Source organism: Conger conger, chromosome 14 (genome assembly GCF_963514075.1).
Source record: "Conger conger chromosome 14, fConCon1.1, whole genome shotgun sequence".
Lineage (NCBI taxonomy): Eukaryota > Metazoa > Chordata > Actinopteri > Anguilliformes > Congridae > Conger > Conger conger.
Genome location: NC_083773.1, coordinates 45,232,513 through 45,256,529, shown reverse-complemented (window position 1 = coordinate 45,256,529; position 24,017 = coordinate 45,232,513). Strand labels below are relative to the sequence as shown.

Here is a 24,017-nt window from a genome sequence, read left to right as displayed (position 1 = left end):
AATATCTACAAACTTATCCTCTATACTTAAATATCTGTACACATTAGTTTCTTAATGCATATCTGCACACAATTATCTCATACTTAAATATCGGAACACATTTCTCTCATAGAAGCCTGCATTCAATCAACATTTATCCTAAATTTTGACTTATAATTTTTTTTTTAAATCACACTTTCTTTAATCAAACTCAGTTTGGTAAGTCACAAAACATTTGTGAAGAAAAAAAATAGCAATTCTTGGTTTTCGTTGTTAAGCACAAAGTTAATCCCCAAGAGACCTATTTTAGGGCAGATTAAATTAGCATTTGGAAATTAAGTCACTACTTTTTGTAAACAACCAGTAATGTGCTCAGCAGGTGCATTAATGCTAAATCTGGAAAAAAAAAAAAACCTTCAATACAGAATCTAAAAAAGAGTCCTTTTTAAGTCCATGTACGAGCTGATGAATACCAAATCAATGAAAAAGTTTTGTTGAGTGTGACCTATAAGCTTTCGTAAGTAACAGGATATAAGGTCTGTATGATCTATAAGCTTAGTAAGCAACAGAATATAAGATCTGTATGATCCATAAGCTTAGGAAGCAACAGAATATGAGGTCTGTATGATCTATAAGCTTTAGTAACAGTATATAAGTCTGTATGACCAATAACCTTCAGTAACTAACAGAATATAAGGTCTGTATGAAGAGCTTTCGTAAATTATTTCGTAAAATATTTAGCTACGTTGTAAAAAAATATATAAATTTTATGGTTTGTTTTCTTTGAACTATTACATCTACCTGGTGCACCTAATATCAAAGCCTACACTTTATAGTAACGTTAGGCATTTTGTTGTATAAAATATATGTAATATCCAAATTAAACGTAACACTGTCACCCAGACGCCATCAATTAGTAACATCACCAGTGATGAAGCGGTGACCAAAATCACAGTTTCTTCAGATGTAACTGTTGCGTGTGCTCCCAGTTTATTTAACCGCCACACCTAATAGCATACTCTGTAAGTGGCATCACATAGGCAACGACGTTTGGATAGCGATTTTTACAGAGCGGTAGCCTTCCCATTTCTACACACAACCATGGGTGCATTCTCAGTCAGTGCATTGATGGGAATTTGTAAACTATCAATTGCACGAAGGACTTTTGGGAGACCAAGTAGTGTGGAATTTCACTTGAATACTGTGTCGGGCTCGGATAACTGAATTAAGTTTTGACACGTTGGCGCTTTTTACGGACGTAACTGGATGAATGTGCTTACTCCATTGCTTGAATACCCCAAGAAAACGGTTGCTCAGAGCTGTCAATCCTTACAAAGAAAATATGCCGAAAGTACTTTTTCTGAACGAAGTCCAAGAGAGTAGAGGCTATTTAAAATACACTTTCTTTGTAATTTCCAGAAGTAAATGGTTTAAATGTAGCCTACCACTTTAGGATACAGATCTTAAAATAAATTATATTCTTTCTGGAGCTTGTCTATGCAGCCTGTCTGCATTATCAGAGGAAAACGCATACTTGCGAGGGATAAAATTGGTTTTGCGAGAGGTAAGTAGTCGTTGCAGGTTTATATGTGATTCGCAAGTGACACATTTTCGTGAAATGCATTTTTTTAAGATATTGCGATCTAAGAGTATTGCAAAAATAGCTTTCCTGAAACGAGCCCCAGGTCGTTAGCGATGGGATAGGTCACGTGATGATAAGGAGGACTCAGCGGGGGAGAGGAAGATCGATACTCACCCTGGAGCCATCTTTCCCAGAAGCGCCCTCAGGTCCTTTCTCGCCGTTGTCGCCCTGCGGACGGGAGAGAGATGATTAGACTCGTCTGCGGCTAACTGCGCCAGCTCCAGCGTTGCTGCCCGAACAGGCACAGTACCCAGTTCATCACACTCTGAGTGATCACACACATTTACATATGCTTCTTATTAGCACTTAGGACTCATGATCAATAGGCAGTCACATTACAAACTACACAAACAAAGCTATGTACAGGAAACTGCTATGAATATGGTTGTGTACCCTCATATATGAAACACAGTAGAGTCATGGGTATGCCCCACCCACGTGTAACATAACCCAACCCGCCTGTAACATAACCCAACCCACATGGAACATAGCCCAAGCCACCTATAACAGAATCGCACCTATATGTAACATAGCCCAACCCACCTATAACAGAATCGCACCCACATGTAACATAGCCTAACCCACCTGTAACAGAACCCCACCCATCTGTAATATAGCCATGCCCACATGTAACAGAACCCCACCCACATGTAACAAAGCCCAACCCGCCTATAACATAACCCAACCCACATGTAACATAGCCTAACCCACAACATTACATTACATTGCATTGTATTGCATTAATGGCATTTGGCAGACGCTCTTATCCAGAGCGACGTACAGTTGATTAGACTAAGCAGGAGACAATCCTCCCCTGGAGCAATGCAGGGTTAAGGGCCTTGCTCAAGGGCCCAATGGCTGTGCGGATCTTATTGCGGCTACACCGGGGATCGAACCACCAACCTTGCGGGTCCCAGTCATGTACCTTAACCACTACGCTACAGGCCGCCCTATAACCCCACCCATCTGTAATATAGCCATGCCCACAGGCAACATAGCCCAACCCACCTGTAACATAACCCCACCTATCTGTAACAAAGCAATGCGCACCTGTAACATAACCCCACCTATCTGTAACATAGCCCCACCCATCGGTAAGATAACCCCACCCACTGTAACATAACCCCACCCACTGTAACATAACCCCGCCCACTGTAACATAACTTAGCAGATTGGCTACCTGCTATCACACTGGGATACCAAAGCTGGCCATTTGAATTATGCATATCATTTTGTAGAATAACAGCTTAAAAATGAAGAGGGGAAAAAGAAGTCAGAGTGCTGATCTGAGGCCAGTTTTCCACGGTCCACATCCTGACCTTGCTCATTAGAAGCTAACAGGCCGGGCTGATCCCAGATCAGTGACCTGGCTCTGAGATGACGGAGAATGACCCCGGGCCCCAGCTCTGGGTCAGAATGGCGTGTGTGAGCCCAGTGGGGCGTGCCAGCCCAGCACCGGGGGGGCGTGGGCCCCCGACCCCCAGGGGCCGGCTTCAGCTGTACTCACTCTGTCGCCCTTGGGTCCTGGGATTCCGGAAGCTCCTCTCTCTCCGGGCATCCCCTGCAGGCCCGGGGGGCCCTGGGCTCCAGGGCCACCGCCGGGGCCGATGGCTCCCTGGAACAGAACCGACATCAGCCATCAGAACCGACATCAGCCATCAGAACCGACATCAACCATCAGAACCGACTTCAGCCATCAGAACCGACATCAACCATCAGAACCGACTTCAGCCATCAGGACCGACATCAACCATCAGAACCGACATCAACCATCAGAACCGACTTCAGCCATCAGGACCGACATCAACCATCAGAACCGACATCAACCATCAGAACCGACACCAGCCATCAGAACCGACACCAGCCACATTCTAATGTAGTCCTATGGGGTGGGCAATTACACACTGCACTGTGCAAAATATGTACAATAAAATATACACAATACGTATAAAGTACATAGAAGTTATATTCAATGTATGAAAATGTACAAAGAATATCCAGGAATTGATGTCTTTTCACAACACAAAAATTGTTTTGGAACATATCTGACAACGTCATGCCATATTACTGAAACACATTTTCTTAAATAAATTATAGTATCATCTTGCTTTATTTGAATAAAAAATTTGATATGCTGGAAATGCACTTCATGTTTACTATGTGCTTAGAACCCGGGGGAACCCTCTCCAACATGCAGAAAGAGCGAGTGCTCTCTCAGCAAATCATTCTGTTCCCTTTCAACAGCAGTGAAAAAATAACCCACCAAATTGGGTATTGAACTTTACTCTGTGAGCTGTAAGCTGCTGAGTTTTGTTTTAAAGGCGGGCTATGCAATTCTGGGGTATTTGTTTTATTCATCTAATCTATTTTTGTGAACTGCAATAGACACATTGCTAGTGGTGCGGCACTTCAAGTATAATTGGAATTCCCACAGTGTCTATAATTGCTGCCTAGAACCATCTGTTATCATTTGAGAAAAATCAATATTTTTTCAACAATCACGCTGGTATTTTCCACAATAATTTTCAGATAATAATGTGCTTATTATTTTTTATATGAAGATTTATGACAGCGTGGAACAGCGAGCCAGGTCATGGTACTTAGTGGCCCTTTGGGTGTTCAAGTCCAGACCTGCAATGCTCCTTCATAGACTCGACAGGTCTTAATTTAGCTCACTGGCCTGTTCTCCTTATTATGTGTTCTTATGTTCTCATGTTCTAGTCTGGCTGAAAGGCCTGTTCTCCTTATTATGTGTTCTTATGTTCTCATGTTCTAGTCTGGCTGAAAGGCCCTTTCTCCTTATTATGTGTTCTTATGTTCTCATGTTCTAGTCTGGCTGAAAGGCCCGTTCTCCTTATTATGTGTTCTTATGTTCTCATGTTCTAGTCTGGCTGAAAGGCCTGTTCTCCTTATTATGTGTTCTTATGTTCTCATGTTCTAGTCTGGCTGAAAGGCCCGTTCTCCTTATTATGTGTTCTTATGTTCTCATGTTCTAGTCTGGCTGAAAGGCCCTTTCTCCTTATTATGTGTTCTTATGTTCTCATGTTCTAGTCTGGCTGAAAGGCCCGTTCTCCTTATTATGTGTTCTTATGTTCTCATGTTCTAGTCTGGCTGAAAGGCCTGTTCTCCTTATTATGTGTTCTTATGTTCTCATGTTCTAGTTGGGGTGAATGGCCTGTTCTCCTCATCATGTGGTCTTATGTTCTAGATGGGCTGAATCGCTTGTTTTACCTGTCCTGGTAAAATAAATATTATAGTCCCTGTGTTGCAACTTCTGCTTCCCATGCAGTCAATTATAACCCTGTTTGTCAGTGGGTGACATACTTATTTTTTAATACAGTGTACAGTAAGTAGTGTAGTGGTTTAGGGAGCTTGCATTTGAGAGATAACGGGTTTAAATCGCACTCGGAGCAATGCCATTTTACACTCTGGTACGGCACACAAAGCTTCAAGAAATATCCAGGGGTGAAAACAGACTATATGCAAAAAAAGATAATGAATTCAGTTGCATAAGAAATTACCATTGCTATGGAAAAAGATATCTGTTGAAGTAGAAATGTATTTTCTTTGGATTGTGAAAGAGTGAAACTGAAAGCTGTGCATGGAGATGTGAGAAGGTAGGGTGGGGTGGGACTGACAGAGACGTGGTCAGTGCGCTGTAGTGCGCAGCTACATGTAAGTGCCATTAGCTCAGTGTGTGGAAGAGTGGACCCGTTCACATCTGCTCCACTGGGCCAGATAACAGCTTAAATTACACTTTACTGAGGCACAAATGCTACGAAACAAAATACACTTCCTTCAAGGACAATACTACACATTTCTGCTACTAAAACCTTCCCGGTGCATTTTGCCATGTTGTTGACAGATGTGCTGTTTGTTGGCACCTGTGCTAAGCTCCAACAGACAGGTTAGAGAAGGAGGAGTTCTGGGTGAGTGTTAGTGGTATGTGAAGGAGGAGTTCTGGGTGAGTGTTAGCGGTAAGTGAAGGAGGAGTTCTCTGTGAGTGTTAGCGGTAAGTGAAGGAGGAGTTCTCTGAGTATTAGTGGTAAGAGAAGGAGGAGTTCTCTGTGAGTGTTAGCGGTAAGTGAAGGAGGAGTTCTGGGTGTATGTTAGCGGTAAGTGAAGGAGGAGTTCTCTGTGAGTGTTAGCGGTAAGTGAAGGAGGAGTTCTCTGTGAGTATTAGTGGTAAGAGAAGGAGGAGTTCTCTGTGAGTGTTAGCGGTAAGTGAAGGAGGAGTTCTGGGTGTGTGTTAGTGGTAAGAGAAGGAGGAGTTCTCTGTGAGTGTTAGCGGTAAGTGAAGGAGGAGTTCTGGGTGTGTGTTAGCGGTAAGAGAAGGAGGAGTTCTCAGTGAGTTTTAGCGGTAAGAGAAGGAGGAGTTCTGGGTGTGTGTTAGCGGTAAGAAGATTTTTGACAGACGTTAGTGGGAATAGCCAGCGGTGGGCGGGGCTCTCACCTTGGGTCCGTCGGTCCCTGGAGTTCCAGGCAGACCTCGTGGGCCCTGAAGACCCTGGGGCCCGGCGCCGCCTCTCTCTCCTGGGAAACCTCGCTCGCCCTACAGGGGAGGGGGCGGGGAAAAGCGGCCGGTTATTTGGGCACGTGATATCCAGACACTAAAATAAGGCACCGAGGGCGAAGACTCACTCTGGGACCTGTAGCACCAGCTGTCCCCGCCTCTCCTGGCACACCCTGTAGAGAGAGAGAGAGAGAAAGAGAGAGGGAGAGAGATTAGGTATTCATTATGCAGACACATAGCTCTGACACGTTGGCTTTCATGTGTTGCCAAAGGTAGTGATTGATTATTGCTTTGTCAATGCCGCCGTCATTGACATTCTTTTTTTAAACCTTGGTATTGGCTGGCGGAAGACATCGATATCTGTGCTTGTAGTTTTTTTCGGAAAACTGTCATTTCACATCACTTATGGGTCGTACACTCAGTCGGACCTCTAGGATCATTAACTGAGCTGTTGAGCTGATCATATAGGCTGTGAGAGAAGGCCATTAAGGGTCGAATGGATGGGTGATGCCATGACAGCCATTTTGTTTCATCACGCTTGACTGTGTGAACTGGTGGCTGGTCAGGACAATAGTAAATCTATAAACAGGTATGTAAAATAATGAATATGTAGGTATATATGAGAAATATCCAAGAGATGAGAACGTCCTATAATAACCCCAGAGCTAATCAACTGTGTGTGTTTGTGTGTGTGTGCATGCATGTGAGTTTGTGTATATGTGTGTGTGTCTGACGGCCATAGGCAATGCTCACCTGGTCACCGGGCTTGCCTCCTTCCCCTGGAGGACCTGGGGGTCCAGGTAGACCCTGCAGAGATGGACCGAGAGAGAGGGGGTTAATGAAATCATTGTCGCTAAACCAGAAAATAACTGAACTGTAATTGACTGGTGGACCAATAAAATAGCATACAGTCATGTGACATGGAAGTGGAAGGTGTTCAGGGGGTCAGGTGATCCCTCCCCATTCTCTTGGGGGTGACCCGTGTCTAGGAGTGCTCTGTGAGTATATTTGGGGGTGACCCATGTCTTGGAGTGTTTTCTGTGAGTATATTCGGGGGTAATCCATGTCAAGGAGCGCTCTATGATGATATTCTGGGGAGACCCGTGTCTCTGTGAGGGATATTTGGGGGTGACCCATGTCTAGAAGTGCTCTGTGAAGATATTTGGGGGTGTCCCGTGTCTCAGTTTTGCTCTGTGGTGGAAAACAGAACTCACCTGGAAGCCAGAAGGTCCGGGTTGACCCTGCTCTCCTCTCTCTCCCGCGAGTCCCTGTAAATGATGAAAATATAAAGGTGCTGCATTCATCAGCCATGACACCAATATCTTAAACAAGGTGCTACTCAATCAAGAGCGACACAAAACCCAAATCTGAGTGGAACTGTGAGGAATGTGTCAGTGCAGCAATGTGAAACAAAAACCTGAGAGACATGAGGATTTCATCAGTCATCAGTCAGTCCACTCCTTAACTGCTACACCAAGGAGAAATCAATACAAAAACTTTCATCTCACTACTTGGTCCAATAATAAATAAAAATTGTGCTGGGGGTTTTATTTGTGGTTAAACATGTGTATTTATGCACAACATTTCACTGTACATACTTGTATGGTCACTTGACAAACACCATCTCTAGAACACTCTTGAAGAGGGAACCCGCTCTCAAAGTGTTTCCCAGTTTATTGGTTGTTTTAAACCAAAATGCTAATCCAACAACTGGGTTGGGTTGTTGGCTAATAGTTAAAGCAGGTTTCCAACAACATGCTTGTGTTGTGAGTGAAGCTGCTGTCTCTGGTTCAGTCAGGTAGACCCCTAAACGGACTGAATATGCTGTCTCTGGTTCAGTCAGGTAGACCCCTAAATGGACTGAATATGCTGTCTCTGGTTCAGTCAGGTAGACCCCTAAACGGACTGAATATGCTGTCTGTGGTTCAGTCAGGTAGACCCCTAAACGGACTGAATATGCTGTCTGTGGTTCAGTCAGGTAGACCCCTAAACGGACTGAATATGCTGTCTGTGATTCAGTCAGGTAGACCCCTAAACGGACTGAATATGCTGTCTGTGGTTCAGTCAGGTAGACCCCTAAACGGACTGAATATGCTGTCTGTGGTTCAGTCAGGTAGACCCCTAAACGGACTGAATATGCTGTCTGTGGTTCAGTCAGGTAGACCCCTAAACGGACTGAATATGCTGTCTGTGGTTCAGTCAGGTAGACCCCTAAACGGACTGAGGACGGACTAAACAGAGGGGGGCTGTGTTGGAGAGAAGGTGAGAACTGGAGAATGTCCCGGCTCCCGTTTGGGGGGGGGGGGTAGAGAGACTTACGGCGGGTCCTGGGGGGCCTCCGGCACCAGTCTCCCCGTCTTTCCCAGGCAGACCCTGCAGAGAGGAACACACCGTCACACCCAGCGAGGAGACAGCCTGCTGCCCTGATAGCTGTGATCACTGGCCGGTTGGTCGCTAATCGCTAGCCTGCCCTAGCGCAGACCCAGGGGTCTGTCTTTATGATAGACAGGCTGCTAAATCAGCTTCTGCAGGAGCATTCATGAGCAGTTTGTTCAGTTTTTTTACTGCCGTTTTGTGTTTGACCGTATATATGGACCCGCACTGTCTGTGGAGACCAGGGGTGAGCGCAGGTCATTTTGTTTCCACTAAATTACCCTGACTATATGAGCTAACTGAGCCTGTATGTACCAACACTAGCTCATTCGTAGATTAGATCACATTAAAAATCACATTTCATATCGGGACACAAGAATAGCCTCCAGCAGTCATTCATGAGCTTACTTTATGAAATCATGTAGCTGAAATGTAAGATAGTGTAAGTGCTATGGCTAATTAAGACATTAAGACCAGAAGCATGAAAACCAGAAACAGATGCGGCCTTGTTGCCCACTGCTGGTGTAGACTAATGGTACCGTTTGTCCGTCCCTCAAGAAAACATGATTCAGAGAGTAATGCAATCATTTCACAATCTGGGAAAGACGGACACAGGACAGGTTTCTGCTGTATTTCACAGAGGGGAATAGGCTGTAAATCTGCGCACAGTCAGGACCGGCCGACGAGGAACGGTCCATTTCCCTGGGAGAAGAGCTCACTAAACGCTCTGCAGCAGGAAGTGGGACTTACTCTCAGACCTGGAGCTCCGACCAGACCCTTCTCTCCTGGTTTACCAGCCTCTCCCTGGACATAAACACAGAGAGCCAGCATTAACACTCATCCACAGAGAGACAGAGAACTAGCATTAACACTCATCCACAGAGAGACACAGAGAGCCAGCATTAACACTCATCCACAGAGAGACACAGAGAGCCAGCATTAACACTCATCCACAGAGAGACAGAGAGCCAGCATTAACAGAGAGAACTGCCACTCCCTGGACACCACCAGCATTACCAGTGAAGATAGTGGTGTAGGCAGTAAGCAGGTGATGAGGGTGTAATTGTCACAGCCTATGGTAGTCATGAAATGCAAATGTTGGGTTTTTCTCTTCAAAAACAATTTGGGAAGTCAATGATCCCCAAAATCAACTTGCCAAACTGGTGATTTTTTAGAGAGAGAAAAAAATAGAATTTAATCATGAGGTTACTTTTCATTTAGTCTTGTAAATAGACTTAATGTCTTCATTTTTTTCTCTCAAGTACAAAATATTAGCTTACTGTTTGTTTGACAAATGAAATGTTCTTATAACAGTGGCAAATTTTGAAATGTCAAACTGTCTCACCCCATTGACAATATTCTTTTTAAGTAATAGAAATAAGATTTTAAGTCTAGATACAAGACTAAAATCATTGACTGACTCATTATTTGTTTTTTGCAATGTAACAGCAGTCCATAATATGAGCTTTCCAAACTCATATTGAGGCTGAAGTTCAGGGTGAACGTGGAGTGAACCCAGCGATGTTGGGTCAGGGTGAACGTGGGTGAACCCAGCGATGTTGGGTCAGGGTGAACGTGGGTGAACCCAGCGATGTTGGGTCAGGGTGAACGTGGAGTGAACCCAGCGATGTTGGGTCAGGGTGAACGTGGGTGGAGGCCAGCGATGTTGGGTCAGGGTGAACGTGGAGTGAACCCAGCGATGTTGGGTCAGGGTGAACGTGGGTGAACCCAGCGATGTTGGGTCAGGGTGAACGTGGGTGAACCCAGCGATGTTGGGTCAGGGTGAACGTGGAGTGAACCCAGCGATGTTGGGTCAGGGTGAACGTGGAGTGAACCCAGCGATGTTGGGTCAGGGTGAACGTGGAGTGAACCCAGCGATGTTGGGTCAGGGTGAACGTGGGTGAACCCAGCGATGTTGGGTCAGGGTGAACGTGGGTGGAGGCCAGCGATGTTGGGTCAGGGTGAACGTGGGTGAACCCAGCGATGTTGGGTCAGGGTGAACGTGGGTGAACCCAGCGATGTTGGGTGTCTCAGAGGGGGCACTGTACTCACCGTGCCACCCTTGGGCCCTGGGAATCCCATCACGCCGGGCTGTCCGCGAGCTCCTTGGGGTCCTGGGGGCCCAGGGCGGCCGTCCTCTCCAGCAGCACCCTGTATGGAGGAAAGAGAGGGGGGTCAGTGAGAGGAGAGGGGTCAGTGAGAGGAGGGGGGTCAGTGAGAGGGGGGGTCAGTGAGAGGGGGGGGGTCAGTGAGAGGAGAGGGGGGGGGGGGGGTCAGCCGGGGACAGGTTTGCCCGTTAGCAAGCCTCCACCACATTGCTGTCCGCTCCACCAGCCCCTGCCAGAGCCTGGATCTGTGACTCACGGTCTCAGTCTCCCCAGGAGACCGGGCTAGTCTGGGTCTGTCAATCACAACAAAAACCTGTCTTCTGTGCCAACATGCGAACAGCCCTGCCATATGCGGTGCACAGCGGAAATATCTCCTTTTCTCCCGCACCCCAGTGGTCATACAGCATTACCGCACGTGTAAACAAACACACACAACAACATGTCCGGTGTCAGTTCAACTCAAACAGACTACATATGTGTTCAAAGGAGAGCATATGTACTCTGTAAAAGTTTACTGTGCGATTATGAGATTTACACTGGCCAGTGTTGAGTAATTGATGCTGATCTTCCCTGGAGATGTGGTTAGCTTCAGTGTCAGTGTGTGAATACTGAGGGCCTTCCCCTGGGTGCCCACACTGCATCTGGTGTCAAATTTCAGCCCTCTACTCCAGCTTCAGAAAAAGACGGGTTCTTTGGCTCATCTCCACAGAGGAAGCCTTTTTAGCTCTTCATGAAAACTTCTATCATACTTAGTTCTGAAGTGTGAAATCTCCCCGACAAAACAACCATTTTTTCCAGACAAAGAACCCTTCAGCTAGATAAGTCCAAGAACCTTTTTTTGAGAGTGTACTATAAAGTGTACTATATAACTATAATAATTTCAGAATATACTGTAAATGTCAACTCAACCTTAATAGTTTACAGTATTTATAATATTCTGAACATGTACAATTATTTTAATTACTTTAATTATTTGTATTTACTTAGATCGATGCATAGATCCTGTCAGCAGGAGTGGACACCCCCATAAAAACACTGTAATCGGTCCAGGCTCAGTCCCAGAGGGGGAGAGTTTCCATCGGAAATGAACGAAGAGGTCAGTCTTTAATTGAGCACAAAATGTAGTCATATAATAAAATCATAGCAATTTTCTAAATACCAGACAGCTGCTGTGATGCTTACAAAAAAACTGGTTTAAACCCTGGATTTGTTATTAAATTACCAAGAATTATAGCCCGTAGTCTATAAAATGAAGTCATTAACACTGCTTCTGCAACGTTATGTTAAACATGGAACTACTATGATTAACTAGGTAGGTGGTTAGTTAGTCCAGCTAGTTAGTCTACTATTACAGATCATTATGTCGTTGACGTGGGATTTCATAAGACAGAAGAAGATGCCAGGGAGTTACCCTCAGGCGATTGAGTTGGATCATCTGTTAACTCTGTAACCGCATAAGGACAGTACTCCAGTCCTGTTCAGTTTATTCTTGACAAGATACCACGGCTACAATTAAAATATAATGATTTCATGCAATTTGCTGCCATTATTATTTATTAAAATAGTAAATAGCAAAATAGTAAAATTGCAATTCTCTACGATGACGCTCTATTCAGAACAACGGCAGATGCAGGTTTGCCTTCCCCTCAGAAGGCTCCGCCTACATGCCAATGACACGTTGCTGACTGGATCTACACTATCGGGTGTGAATGTGAGTTTACACGAGCCGTGCACTTGGGCACCATACTTACAGATGGACCAACTTTTCCTTGAGGACCGGCGTCACCGGGGCGACCAGTAAGACCCTGTAGAGAGGATAACGACAGAGTACAATCTGATTGGTTAAAAGTGCAAAATAACCCTAAAACACAGTAATCACGCTGAACTGGTTAAACTGGCAGAGGTTCGCTTCCTGAGCAAACAGAGACAGAAACACAACTATAATCATGGTGAGAGCACTAAACCTGAGAGCGATGTCAGTTACTGCAATTATCAACGCTTCGGTAGTATCTCCTATGCATTGGCATAAAGGCTACTTACAGTACTGTGTCAGTACAGTTAGCCTTTATTATTGATTAAGCTGCAGGTGTACTATCTTATCTTAGGTTCTTAGTCAAGATAAGTCATGTGATGCCTATTGTATGTTGTGTGGCAGTATGAGCTGTTCTGAATAAAAGCATCTTCAAAATGAAAGCCATGTCATGAATGCAAAGTGCTGTAAGGTAATGAATTTAATGCAATGCAATGATATGACAATCGTGTAACGCAAAGAATGTAATGTGATGTAACATAGTGTAATGTAATGAATGTGATGACTATAATGTGTATTTAGTGTATGTATGTGTAATGTACTGTAATGTCCCATGATGGGATGACACCCAGGCGGTTCTACAGTAACTCACTCTTGCCCCGGGCAGACCGGGCTCTCCAGGGCGTCCTGGGTCACCGTTGGCACCCTTGGGCCCAGAAACACCGCCAGGTCCTCTCTCACCTGGAGCACCCTGAGGAGAAACCACAGAAGAAGAGTGGTCAGAGTCTATCTGAGGAGAAACCACAGAAGAAGAGGGGTCTATCCGCATCCTCTTCATCGTGACCATCTTCATCATAGCCATCATCTTCATCCTCAATATTATGGTCATCATGATCACCTTCATCATCATCATCACCCCTTGTCATGATCATAATCAATATTACACTTATTGTGACCATCATTTTTTCTGATTGTAAGTCATGTTCACTATTTTTACTGGTTCCTTAATCTGGAGGTAGTTGCATGATAAACAAATGAAAAGTAAATTCGTCAGCGTGGGAAAGAAATAATTTAATAAAACCAATATTAATCTGTAGAGAAGTGGAACTGGTCAGAGTCACATCAGGATTGGATTAGTAGCTCTGGTCAAAAGTGCTCCTGCCCCCTGGTGTTTGCATGGGGAGATGACACGCGATTATTCCTACAACGCTTCTATGGCGATTCGAAACACGACCGTTCATTTACACGCGCCATTAACATGAGATCAAACGAGAGCATCCATTTTGTGTTTTGTGTGGCTCCTCTCCCACCTATTCACCCCAGTAAACTGGAGGGGGAGGGTGCCTTTGATATGCAAGCTGAGACGTTTAATTGGCCCGAGCCACTCTCCGTGTCCACGTCACACCGGCAGGACTGTCCTCGGCTTTGATGTGACACTCGCTGTGGGCACTGGAGCTCGGCTGGAGTCTGGGATAATTTACCCACATGTGTAAAGACTTCCCCTGGAAAACTGGGGCATCGATGGGATCTGTCCTTACGGATCCTGTGTGCTCTTTCCCCTAAGCTCATCTCGGGGTAGCCCTAACCCTCAGTAAAACACAGCAGTAAAGTTGTAACCTACACAACCTTTATTGCTACCTTTCTGTAGCCACACAAACAGTGGGCTCCAGAATTACTTATGAATAATTCACCCTTTATGAATATGCACAAAAAGTGGTGTAAATTAAAAAATAATACAGCTCATATCGCTTAATTTTCCAACATGCGTAACGTAGTGCGCTTTATTAATGATTCAATTGAACTTACATTTTTAAAATAAAAAACATATTTCCCCAAAAAACATGTTCCACAATTATTGGCATCCCTGGTTTAATACTTTGTGCAAACACCCCTGACATTAGAGAACACATCTGGCATCAAGGCATTTTTGACCATTCTTCCATGCAAAACTTTTTAGAATTATTGATATGCTTGGGATACCCCCCTCTTCAGCTATTTGGCTTTTCCCATGCTGATAGTTGACAAAGGGATTTTGCACGTTTGTTATCTCATGTTTTATACTCTAGTGAAACAGGAAGTGATGGAACGACACAATATAGTTCCTTTAGACTGAGATTAGCTAAATTAAAAGTAAAATTGCATATACTGTAATATCACTTTGTTTGATTTTATCTACAATAATTGTGAGGCGTGCCACCTGTGGAAACATGAGAGTAAATGTATTGAAATAAAAGTTTATAGTTTTCCTGTATGTTCAAACATAAAATATAGTTCATTATCCATCCATTATATGCAGCCTTTTTTCTGCATTTGTATTAAGGGTGCAAATAATTCTGAAGCCCACTGTATATTTGCATTGTTGGAGAACAAATCTACCGTGTATTTGGTGCGTGGATATTTCAAACACAGCCTGCTTTAAATCACAGTCATCCATTCATATCAACAACCTGGGCAAAATCATTATTTCTATTTTTAAATACTTAGCAGTACAATTCCAGATGTTTACTGAAAATTTAATTAAACATCTATTTTCATCAATATTCAGAAGATACATTTTATCTTTTATATGACTGTAAGCCTTCTCAGAAGATTGGCTGGGATCCAGCACGGAAACCGTTAAACTGTTGCATATAAAATATGTATTTGACCCAGGTTTGGTTGCTATGACTCACAATCTCCACCCATATATTGCAACTGTGCTATAATCCTCATTGTTATTCAGGTGGAAGACTTGGCAATATCATAAAGAATAAGCTGTTCCAACCTACTTCCACCCCCCCACCACCGCCCCAGACAGTCTGAAACACCAGTTTCCCACCTCCCTTCTTTCGTTCCCTGATCTAAACTTGATTGGCTTTTAAGGTTTCTGATTGGCTATGCAAGGTTTCTGATTGACTAGGCAAGGTTTCTGATTGGCTAGGTGAGGTCTCTTATTGACTAGATGAGGTTTCTAATTGACTAGGTAAGTTTTCTGATTAGCTAGGTGAGGTTTATGATTGGCTAGGTGAGGTCTCTGATTGGCTAGGTGAGGTCTCTTATTGACTAGATGAGGTTTCTGATTGGCTAACTGAGGTTTCACCTGCCCATGTAGATGTGGGCACAGATGAGGACACCTACCTTCGGACCAGCCAGACCATCCTGACCTGGGAAACCACGGTTACCAGGAGCACCCTAAAAACAGAAGAAGTCAGGTCAGAGGGCGTGAAAAGTCATGTTTTAATGCCTTACTGCCATATAGAGCCCATTGTTTGCCACAAAATTGCCCTACTGCCATTCAGAGCTGTTTCCGCATAATCTCACTATGCACATGGGTTTGTGTGCATAATGCTAATCATGGTATTAAAATTTTCCAGAAGTCAAAAAAAAACTTCACGAAGAAGATTAGTGTTAAAAGGAGATGCTTAAATGACGTAAAGTATTAGTCAGAGCTATTACAGAGGCTAATTGAATTAGAGCAAGGGTTGCTAACTGAAAACCGGCAGGGCAATAATGTCTGCCGGTTTTAGGTGCTTCAGCATTTCAGTCCTTAATTTAAAACACTGATTAAGAGGAAATCACTAAAGCTTTCCGACACTAAGGCCCTCCATGACAAGTGTTTGACACCCCGGAGTTAGCCGGCCAACAGCCCTAATCTAATCACAGCTCGCTGTGCCCTTTAGCTGAATCAGGAAGACCCTTCTGGAATGTTCTGTACAGAAGTTCACTTGAATGTCGTTCAGTCAGAGGGTTGCTCTGAGCAATTCCCTCTGACAGAATAATGAGCAATAGTGACGCAGAGATGAGAACTGAGGGTGAGACACAACATGCATGTGGGGTTCCCCATTACTAAAATCACATCCCAGCCTTATTATCAGTCCAAATGGATGGGTTAAGCAGGCGAGCCTCTCTGTAATACCGTGCTCTATCTGACTGTGTCCCCGTTCGCTGGGGCCCAGCTGAGCTGTGGACGTGCTCATGTCACTCACCCGTTCTCCAGGGGGCCCCAAGGGCCCTGCAGCGCCTGGCTCTCCTCTCGGCCCTCGCTTCCCCTCCTCTCCTGCAGGTCCTAGGGCACCCTGGGGCCCGGAAGGACCCTGAGAGAGGCACACGAAAACACCAAAAGCACCTTTAACCTCACATGGCCCCACACGGTCCCACACGGGGCCCGGTCAGCCAGCACACAGATGCAGGTCGTCTCGGGCAGTGGAGCAATAAGACTCAAGTGCACAGCACAATCTGTGTGTGTGATTTAAGCACTTTAACAAACTCACAGGAGCATATTGCAGGTAATTACACTGACCTATTTTTGAAAATTAGAATCGCACAGTGGAGGTATCCGTTTGATGAAAATGGTTGGTGAAAAATGTATGATTACCAGATTCAATTATTGGATCAAAATCCACTGGAAAGTGCTTGATTATCAAATATCACCACCAGGTGGTTCGAGAACAATGATATCTTCCACAGATAAACGTTGTGACCAAGACACGCAATATTATCACATTATCCTGAAATACCCTAAACCACTATCAAAATATATGAAACTCAGAGCAAAACAGTAGTGCAGGATTAAGATTTGTGATTACACTCAACCACAACATTTTGAGTCTTCCATTAATAGTTTGCACAGTATCAGTGAAATGACTCTGTGTCATGGATTCTAAGATGTCCGCCAGTGTGCTAGCGACGCATCCAATGTCCTGGGTCACATGATCACGCTGAGGGGCGGGCTAGGGGTGAAGGCTGTACTCACGTGCTCTCCTTTAGGTCCAGCTTCCCCTTTGAACCCTGGGATACCGGGGTCACCCTACAGGAATCCGGCAGACAGGTAGAGAGAGAGGTATAATGATCAACAGCTACGACAACCTGTAAGTCATATTGCACGTTGTGTGGCTGACAAATGTGTGATAGCACATCTTATGATTCATTTATAAACATATCATTTCATTTGATTCAGTGAGTCCAATTTAATAAAGGTTACCGCAGGTGTAGCAAAAATTATGTGATTATGTTTTATTTATGAGCAAAAGGTTATTAGCATTTCAGTTAATATGGAGTATTATCTCCGTATAGTGAGCACTACACATAGAATACACTGCACTTGAAGAAACATTTAATATGAATAAACACAATAACCTAACATCTTGTATAGTTGGAGATAATACATACAGATGATGCCAAAAGCATTGGGCAAATTTTATGTTCAACTATAGTTTTCAACAATTGTAAAATTTTATACAGCTCCTGTTTGACACAGGCACAACCTGTCCAAGAGGAGCATTAAAACAGACACAGCCAATGGGGGAGTTTGCAGTGGCCAAGGTGGGTGGAGCGTTGGGGTGGGTGGGTGGAGCGTTGGGGTGGGTGGGGGGAGCGTTGGGGTGGGTGGGTGGAGCGTTGGGGTGGGTGGGTGGAGCGTTGGGGTGGGTGGGGGTCTCACCGACTGCCCCTTGGGGCCGAGAGGGCCGGTGGCTCCCTGAGGTCCAGGGGGCCCGCGTGGACCAGGGAAACCAGGGGCCCCAGCAATACCGGGACCACCCTGTAGGGGGAGACAGAGAGTACCACAGATGAATTTATTCATTCTCATACTATAGCAACAACGAAGAAGAACAACCACGTCATCATAGTTTACAAGTTAATTTTAATAACCATTAATAAACGTGATTTCCCAACCATAAAAAATACAACTTAGCAAGAAAATGTCACCGAACAATGTATCACTTCAAAGACACATAATTGTAAACTAATACTTGTCAAGCTGACCCTCTCAATGCGAAGAGCACACACACCAGTGAACAGTGTTTATTCCACTTTAACAGAGTACACACTGTGAGTGACCAGTAGGGACCATTTCAATGAGCAGCTGCACAGTCCTGCACACTGAACTGCTATATTTGGTCTGGTGGTAAATCGAGGGTACTGATTGTGTATTAATGTAGAGATATTCATGTATTAAAGTGATGCAAGCCATGGCAAGGTTCCTGGCCTTGAGATCGCCTCCATTATGCAATGGATAACTGTCATTTTAATTACACTGGATGGTATTTTCTGCAAAGTTGTAAGAGGAGGACTTGTCTCCCATGAGTTAATTACCTACTGCACCCATCAAACATTTATCAGGGTATCAACAGGTCGAGCTTGTGCAGAAATTGGATTTCTAACGTGAAAATAAATAGAGAGTGTCATATTCTGAGATGCTCGGCCCGATAAATACCACCTACAGTGATTTTATTTTCTCCCTTTGAGATGCCTTCAAAGGTGCTATCGGCTAAAGAGATTAACTTTTATCGGTTCTCTCACAGCGGGGTGTGCACGGAAATAATGGCATTCAGTTCTGACAGGGGGTTGACGTCTGCCAGGGAAGAGCGATATGACCTTTTCCACCTTTCCCAAGTGCCTTCCGCTCCAGCGACTGTCCACATGAAAGGGAGTCTGTGGGTCTGTGCGACTCGCAGGAGCACAGCGTGCGCCGTCAAACACAGCCCAGATTCTGCTGAACCACCGGTCCAGACCCGGGTCCAGACCCAGAGCTGGGTTCAGACCTGGGCTCAAATAGCATTTGTTTTGGATTCAAACACCCTTCTGCATTTGCCTGGTGTACTGGAGCAAATCAAGTGATCCAAAAAGTATAAGCTCTGCCCATCCCCTCCTCCCGCAGGCTCAGACTCACCTGGCATGGCTTCTATTGCTCTTGCTGGTGAATTTGATAACAAATACTATTTGAACCCAGAACAGGAGTCATCACTCCCAAACAAGTTTGTGTGTTTGATGAAAAGACTTATATATTTTAAATAAAAAAGATATAAATTAATTCAAGAGTTTGGTGAGTACAGTGATCACCAAAATCAATGAAATGCACATTTTTATTTGCAATGAAAAAGTACATCTTGAATTTATTAACAAACAGAAATAATCGAGGGCACTGACTGCATGAGCAAATTATTAAATCTGTCCCAGGGAACTGGGACCTACATTATATTGCTGCCTCTAAAAACAGTTCAATTAAGAAAATATTTACAGCATAATTATGCAATTATATTATCATGGGCATTCTACTCTACATTCTACAAAGCTTTATTTACATTTTTATGTAAAATAATTAGCAATAGTGGCGTTTTGCGGGGCCAGGCAGTTCCATTCCGGTGTGCTCACAGAGTTTCCATGAATGACCCAGGCTCAGTTAACTAATTAGGACTGTACATCAAGGCCCGTTCACACATAGATCAGGACAGCTAATGGCTTTGATTCATGAGCCTGTGAATAAATGTGTCTGAAATGTCAGGTAATGCTGATGAAATAATTCAGCATGAAACGTAACCAGATATGGGTGCCCCTACCCACCCCTGCTTTAAACTGTATGAAGGTTTCTTTTCTTTCAAATGAGAATATTTTTAAACTGTATACTATGCGTGTTTTTATTTCCTTCAAATGGGAGTATTTACGTTGTAACTTTAACAGCCTGTGATGGGGAGCAGGAGGGCAGTGATGTTTATTGGGGTCAGGGGGGTCATATGGTTTAACTGTAATGGTACATGGCATTGCGCCAGCACTAACAGAACTCAAACGACTCTCCAGGTGCCTGCACATTTTCTCCTGTCCTGCGGCCAATGGGAGGGGGGTGGCGCACGTGTTGTCATTTGGGGAGGGGGAAGGTATGCGGAGGAGAGGGTTTTGCTCTTTGGCTGTTTGGCTGCTCCCCTGTGGCTACAGACAGACAGGGCTGGGCCTATCGTAGTGCACCGGCGGCTGTCTAATCCCACCAATCAGGGCACGGCATGTCCGAGAAGCCCAGGGCGAAGGACAGGGCAGCTTCTACCCGGCAGCTCTACAGGGAGCCTCTACAGGGCAGCTCTACAGGGCAGCTATGCAGGCAGCTATGCAGGGCAGCTATGCAGGCCCTCTACAGGGCAGCTCTACAGGGCAGCTATACAGGCCCTCTACAGGGCAGCTCTACAAGGAGCCTCTACAGGGCAGCTATACAGGCCCTCTACAGGGCACGATCTACAGGCAGCTCTACAGGGCAGCTATACAGGCCCTCTACAGGGCAGCTCTACAGGGCAGCTATACAGGCCCTCTACAGGGCAGCTCTACAGGGCAGCCTCTACAGGGCAGCTCTACAGGGCAGCATCTACAGGGCAGCTCTACAGGGCAGCTATACAGGCCCTCTACAGGGCAGCTCTACAGGGCAGCTATACAGGCCCTCTACAGGGCAGCTCTACAGGGCAGCTATATAGGCCCTCTACAGGGCAGCTCTACAGGGCAGCTATACAGGCCCTCTACAGGGCAGCTCTACAGGCCCTCTACAGGGCAGCTCTACAGGGCAGCTATACAGGCCCTCTACAGGGCAGCTCTACAGGCCCTCTACAGGGCAGCTCTACAGGGCAGCTATACAGGCCCTCTACAGGGCAACTCTACAGGGCAGCTCTACAGGGCAGCTATACAGGCCCTCTACAGGGCAGCTCTACAGGGCAGCTCTACAGGCCCTCTACAGGCAGCTCTACAGGGCAGCTCTACAGAGCAGCTCTACAGGGCAGCTCTACAGGGCAGCTCTACAGGGCAGCGAGTCTGAGCTGACTGCAGGGGGATTGAGCTGGAAGGTACATGACTGTCTTTTCTGGAGCTGATATTTATTTATTTATTTATTATTGATTTACATTAAATATAACTGGTTGCAGCAGCAATATGACACCAATGATCCAGACCTGAATCAAATACGTAATTGTTTTTAAAATTCAAATACTTTTTTACAAGTCATTTGGCTGATGCCTTTATCCAAAGCAACTTACAGTTGATTAGACTAAGCAGGAGACAATCCTCCCCTGGAGTAATGCAGGGTTAAGGGAGGATGTTATTGTGGCTACACGGGGGATCGAACCACTGACCTTGCGGGTCCCAGTCATGTACCTTAACCACTACGCTTGCCTGGTGCAAGGACCAGATGGTGGGGTTTACATTTTTTGATGATGTTTCATAGGTTCCGATACACCAGACAAGTCAGTAAAGCATAGAAAAAAAATAAAATTACTTATTTGCCCAAGACAATTACGCATTTGCCCCAGGACTGGCGTGGTCATGCCAAAAAAGCATCTCAATTTTAATTTGTGTTTTAATGGAAGAATTTATATTTGATAAAGTTAAAATAAGCTGCAGAAAGAGCAAAGCCAGTGAGATTTTAGCACAGTTTTTCCAGGTCTTCATCAGAGTGAATCATATGTCATACATGGCAGCCCAATCTGTGGGGTACCACCCTCCAGCACGCTACACCAGCTGGGCAGAACAGCACCGGGGGTCCCTCTGGTGCACGGCTGCATTCTATGGTGGCCGCAGAGGCCAGTGAGAGCCGGGGGTTTAGGGCAGGACTGGTCTGCACCTGGCCCTATCTAAACCAAACCCTGCATGGTGCACTCAAGGGAAGCGCTTTCCTTCATTTATGAGCGGCAGGTACAGAGGGGGTGTCACTGTATGCCTGAGCACCTGCCCTTTTCACCCCAATGCACCTCTTTCATTTGATAACAAAAGAGTGTTTGTATTACTACTACTGCCAATAATTTTCATTCTTTCATTTTGGTAAAATATATTCCAAGTGTCACAAACCAGTCTTTCTAGACTGGTGTGCCCTTTTCTCACTTTGAGCACCAGCCAATCAAAAGCCCTCTGCACAGCCCTGGTGTGTATGACATCAGTAGTCGGTACCACATCTACATGTTTAGGTTTGGATACGATGCTATGTCTCTTTTCACTCTTGGTGGGGTAGATTGTCTTGCTTTGCCAGACATTTTTCATGTTCAGCCAATTATCAACAAAGGCACATATGAGTAGAAATATACTAACTGAGCACTAAAACACTGTGAAGTGGTGTAATTCTGCTGATCAGAGTTGGAGGAATATTAACCGTATAAACACAGATAAATGTTGTGTTAAATACTCACAGCAGAAGTATAAACACAGATTGAGGTTGTATTAAATACTCACAGCGGAAGTATAAACACAGATTGAGGTTGTATTAAATACTCACAGCGGAAGTATAAACACAGATTGAGGTTGTATTAAATACTCACAGCGGAAGTATAAACACAGATTGAGGTTGTATTAAATACTCACAGCGGAAGTATAAACACAGATTGAGGTTGTATTAAATACTCACAGCGGAAGTATAAACACAGATTGAGGTTGTATTAAATACTCACAGCGGAAGTATAAACACAGATTGAGGTTGTATTAAATACTCACAGCAGATCCTTTGGCTCCATTGATTCCATCAGTACCAGGGTTACCCTATACGGGGGGGAGAGAGAGATTTGAAATGTCACAGCAATATCATCAACTCAGAGTCTGATGTCTGCTAATGTCTTCTGGGGTTAAGAGCCCACATTAAGACAATTAAACACTATACTTAAGAAATAATTAATATTTTTTTTAAATATGTTCACATTATAATGTGGAGAAATACTTTATAATGTGTCCAAGACTTTATAATTTACTTCATAAACAGTGCAAAAAAAGAAGAAATATTTGCTAATGGGGTAGAAAATGAAACTTGTCAAGCAAACAGTAACTTAAAACAAGCTCATATTTTCAACTCAAAAAGATTTGAAGTCTCTTTACAAGCCTAAAATGCAAGTTAAGACAGACTTTTTTTGCAGTCAGAGGGTATGTTCAGGGGAGGTCTAAAGGTGAGTTTACATCCTTCAGCCGGTCATTTCCTCCAGGTACTCACAGAGGCGCCAGCAGGGCCAGGGGATCCAGGGGTGCCTGACTCTCCGCGAGGTCCCTGGGCTCCCTCGGGTCCACGGGCTCCAGTGGGCCCAGCTTCGCCCTGCAGGACAGAGGACCCAGGAGGGGAGAGCACAGTCAGTAATCAGGACAGGGGACCCAGGAGGGGAGAGCACAGTCAGTAATCAGGGCTGGAGGGGAGAGCACAGTCAGTAATCAGGGCTGGAGGGGAGAGCACAGTCAGTAATCAGGGCTGGAGGGGAGAGCATAGTCAGTAATCAGGGCTGGAGGACCCCAGGAGGGGAGAGCACAGTCAGTAATCAGGGCTGGAGGGGAGAGCACAGTCAGTAATCAGGGCTGGAGGGGAGAGCACAGTCAGTAATCAGGGCTGGAGGGGAGAGCACAGTCAGTAATCAGAGCTGGAGGGGAGAGCACAGTCAGTAATCAGGGCTGGAGGGGAGAGCACAGTCAGTAATCAGAGCTGGACATCGGACAGAGGGAACAGCAGAACCAAGCATCACTGTGAAATTGCCCCCATTGAGTCAATTCACGTACCCTAGAAGCCAGTCAACCAAGTCAAATGTGCCATGCCTCACTTATTCTGCACTCTGGATACCTCAGGAACTCATAACTGCACCCGTCTGACTGGGAAAGACACACTGCAAAGGCCACTTAACTGGGAATTACAGCTCTGTGAATTTCAGCTGTGTTACCAAACAGGAGGAAACTGACCTCATTCAAAATGGTTGACTTGCCACAGTACACAATAAGAGTAACAGCAGTAAGGTCCTTAATGAGTTTCTCTAAGACCTATTTTACCGTCTCAAACAAACAGCATAGGTTACAAAGCAGCTCTTAAGCTCATGGTGCTCAGATAGCATCAGAGCTAGCCCCAGCTTCGGTGGTTAACAGTTGCTATGAGGTAACCACAGGAAAGCTGTGCGCTCCCGCGGTGGAGCT

The 24,017-nt window shown here is 44.9% G+C and overlaps 1 protein-coding gene across 2 annotated transcripts in view; it reads right to left on the bottom strand.

Moving 5' to 3' along the window:
• Nucleotides 1-24,017, bottom strand: part of col2a1b (collagen, type II, alpha 1b) — a 76,320-nt gene that overhangs the window by 20,229 nt on the left and 32,074 nt on the right. For both annotated transcript variants that reach the window (XM_061219056.1, XM_061219057.1), the window contains 17 exons: nucleotides 23,062-23,160; nucleotides 22,575-22,619; nucleotides 17,785-17,883; nucleotides 17,098-17,151; nucleotides 16,331-16,438; nucleotides 15,483-15,536; nucleotides 13,018-13,116; nucleotides 12,367-12,420; nucleotides 10,560-10,658; nucleotides 9,258-9,311; nucleotides 8,454-8,507; nucleotides 7,349-7,402; nucleotides 6,888-6,941; nucleotides 6,263-6,307; nucleotides 6,075-6,173; nucleotides 3,129-3,236; nucleotides 1,736-1,789 (listed from right to left, as the gene is read on the bottom strand). In XM_061219056.1, the coding sequence (XP_061075040.1) occupies nucleotides 1,736-1,789; nucleotides 3,129-3,236; nucleotides 6,075-6,173; nucleotides 6,263-6,307; nucleotides 6,888-6,941; nucleotides 7,349-7,402; nucleotides 8,454-8,507; nucleotides 9,258-9,311; nucleotides 10,560-10,658; nucleotides 12,367-12,420; nucleotides 13,018-13,116; nucleotides 15,483-15,536; nucleotides 16,331-16,438; nucleotides 17,098-17,151; nucleotides 17,785-17,883; nucleotides 22,575-22,619; nucleotides 23,062-23,160 (1,233 nt within the window). The remainder of the gene's footprint in view (nucleotides 1-1,735; nucleotides 1,790-3,128; nucleotides 3,237-6,074; nucleotides 6,174-6,262; nucleotides 6,308-6,887; nucleotides 6,942-7,348; nucleotides 7,403-8,453; nucleotides 8,508-9,257; nucleotides 9,312-10,559; nucleotides 10,659-12,366; nucleotides 12,421-13,017; nucleotides 13,117-15,482; nucleotides 15,537-16,330; nucleotides 16,439-17,097; nucleotides 17,152-17,784; nucleotides 17,884-22,574; nucleotides 22,620-23,061; nucleotides 23,161-24,017) is intronic.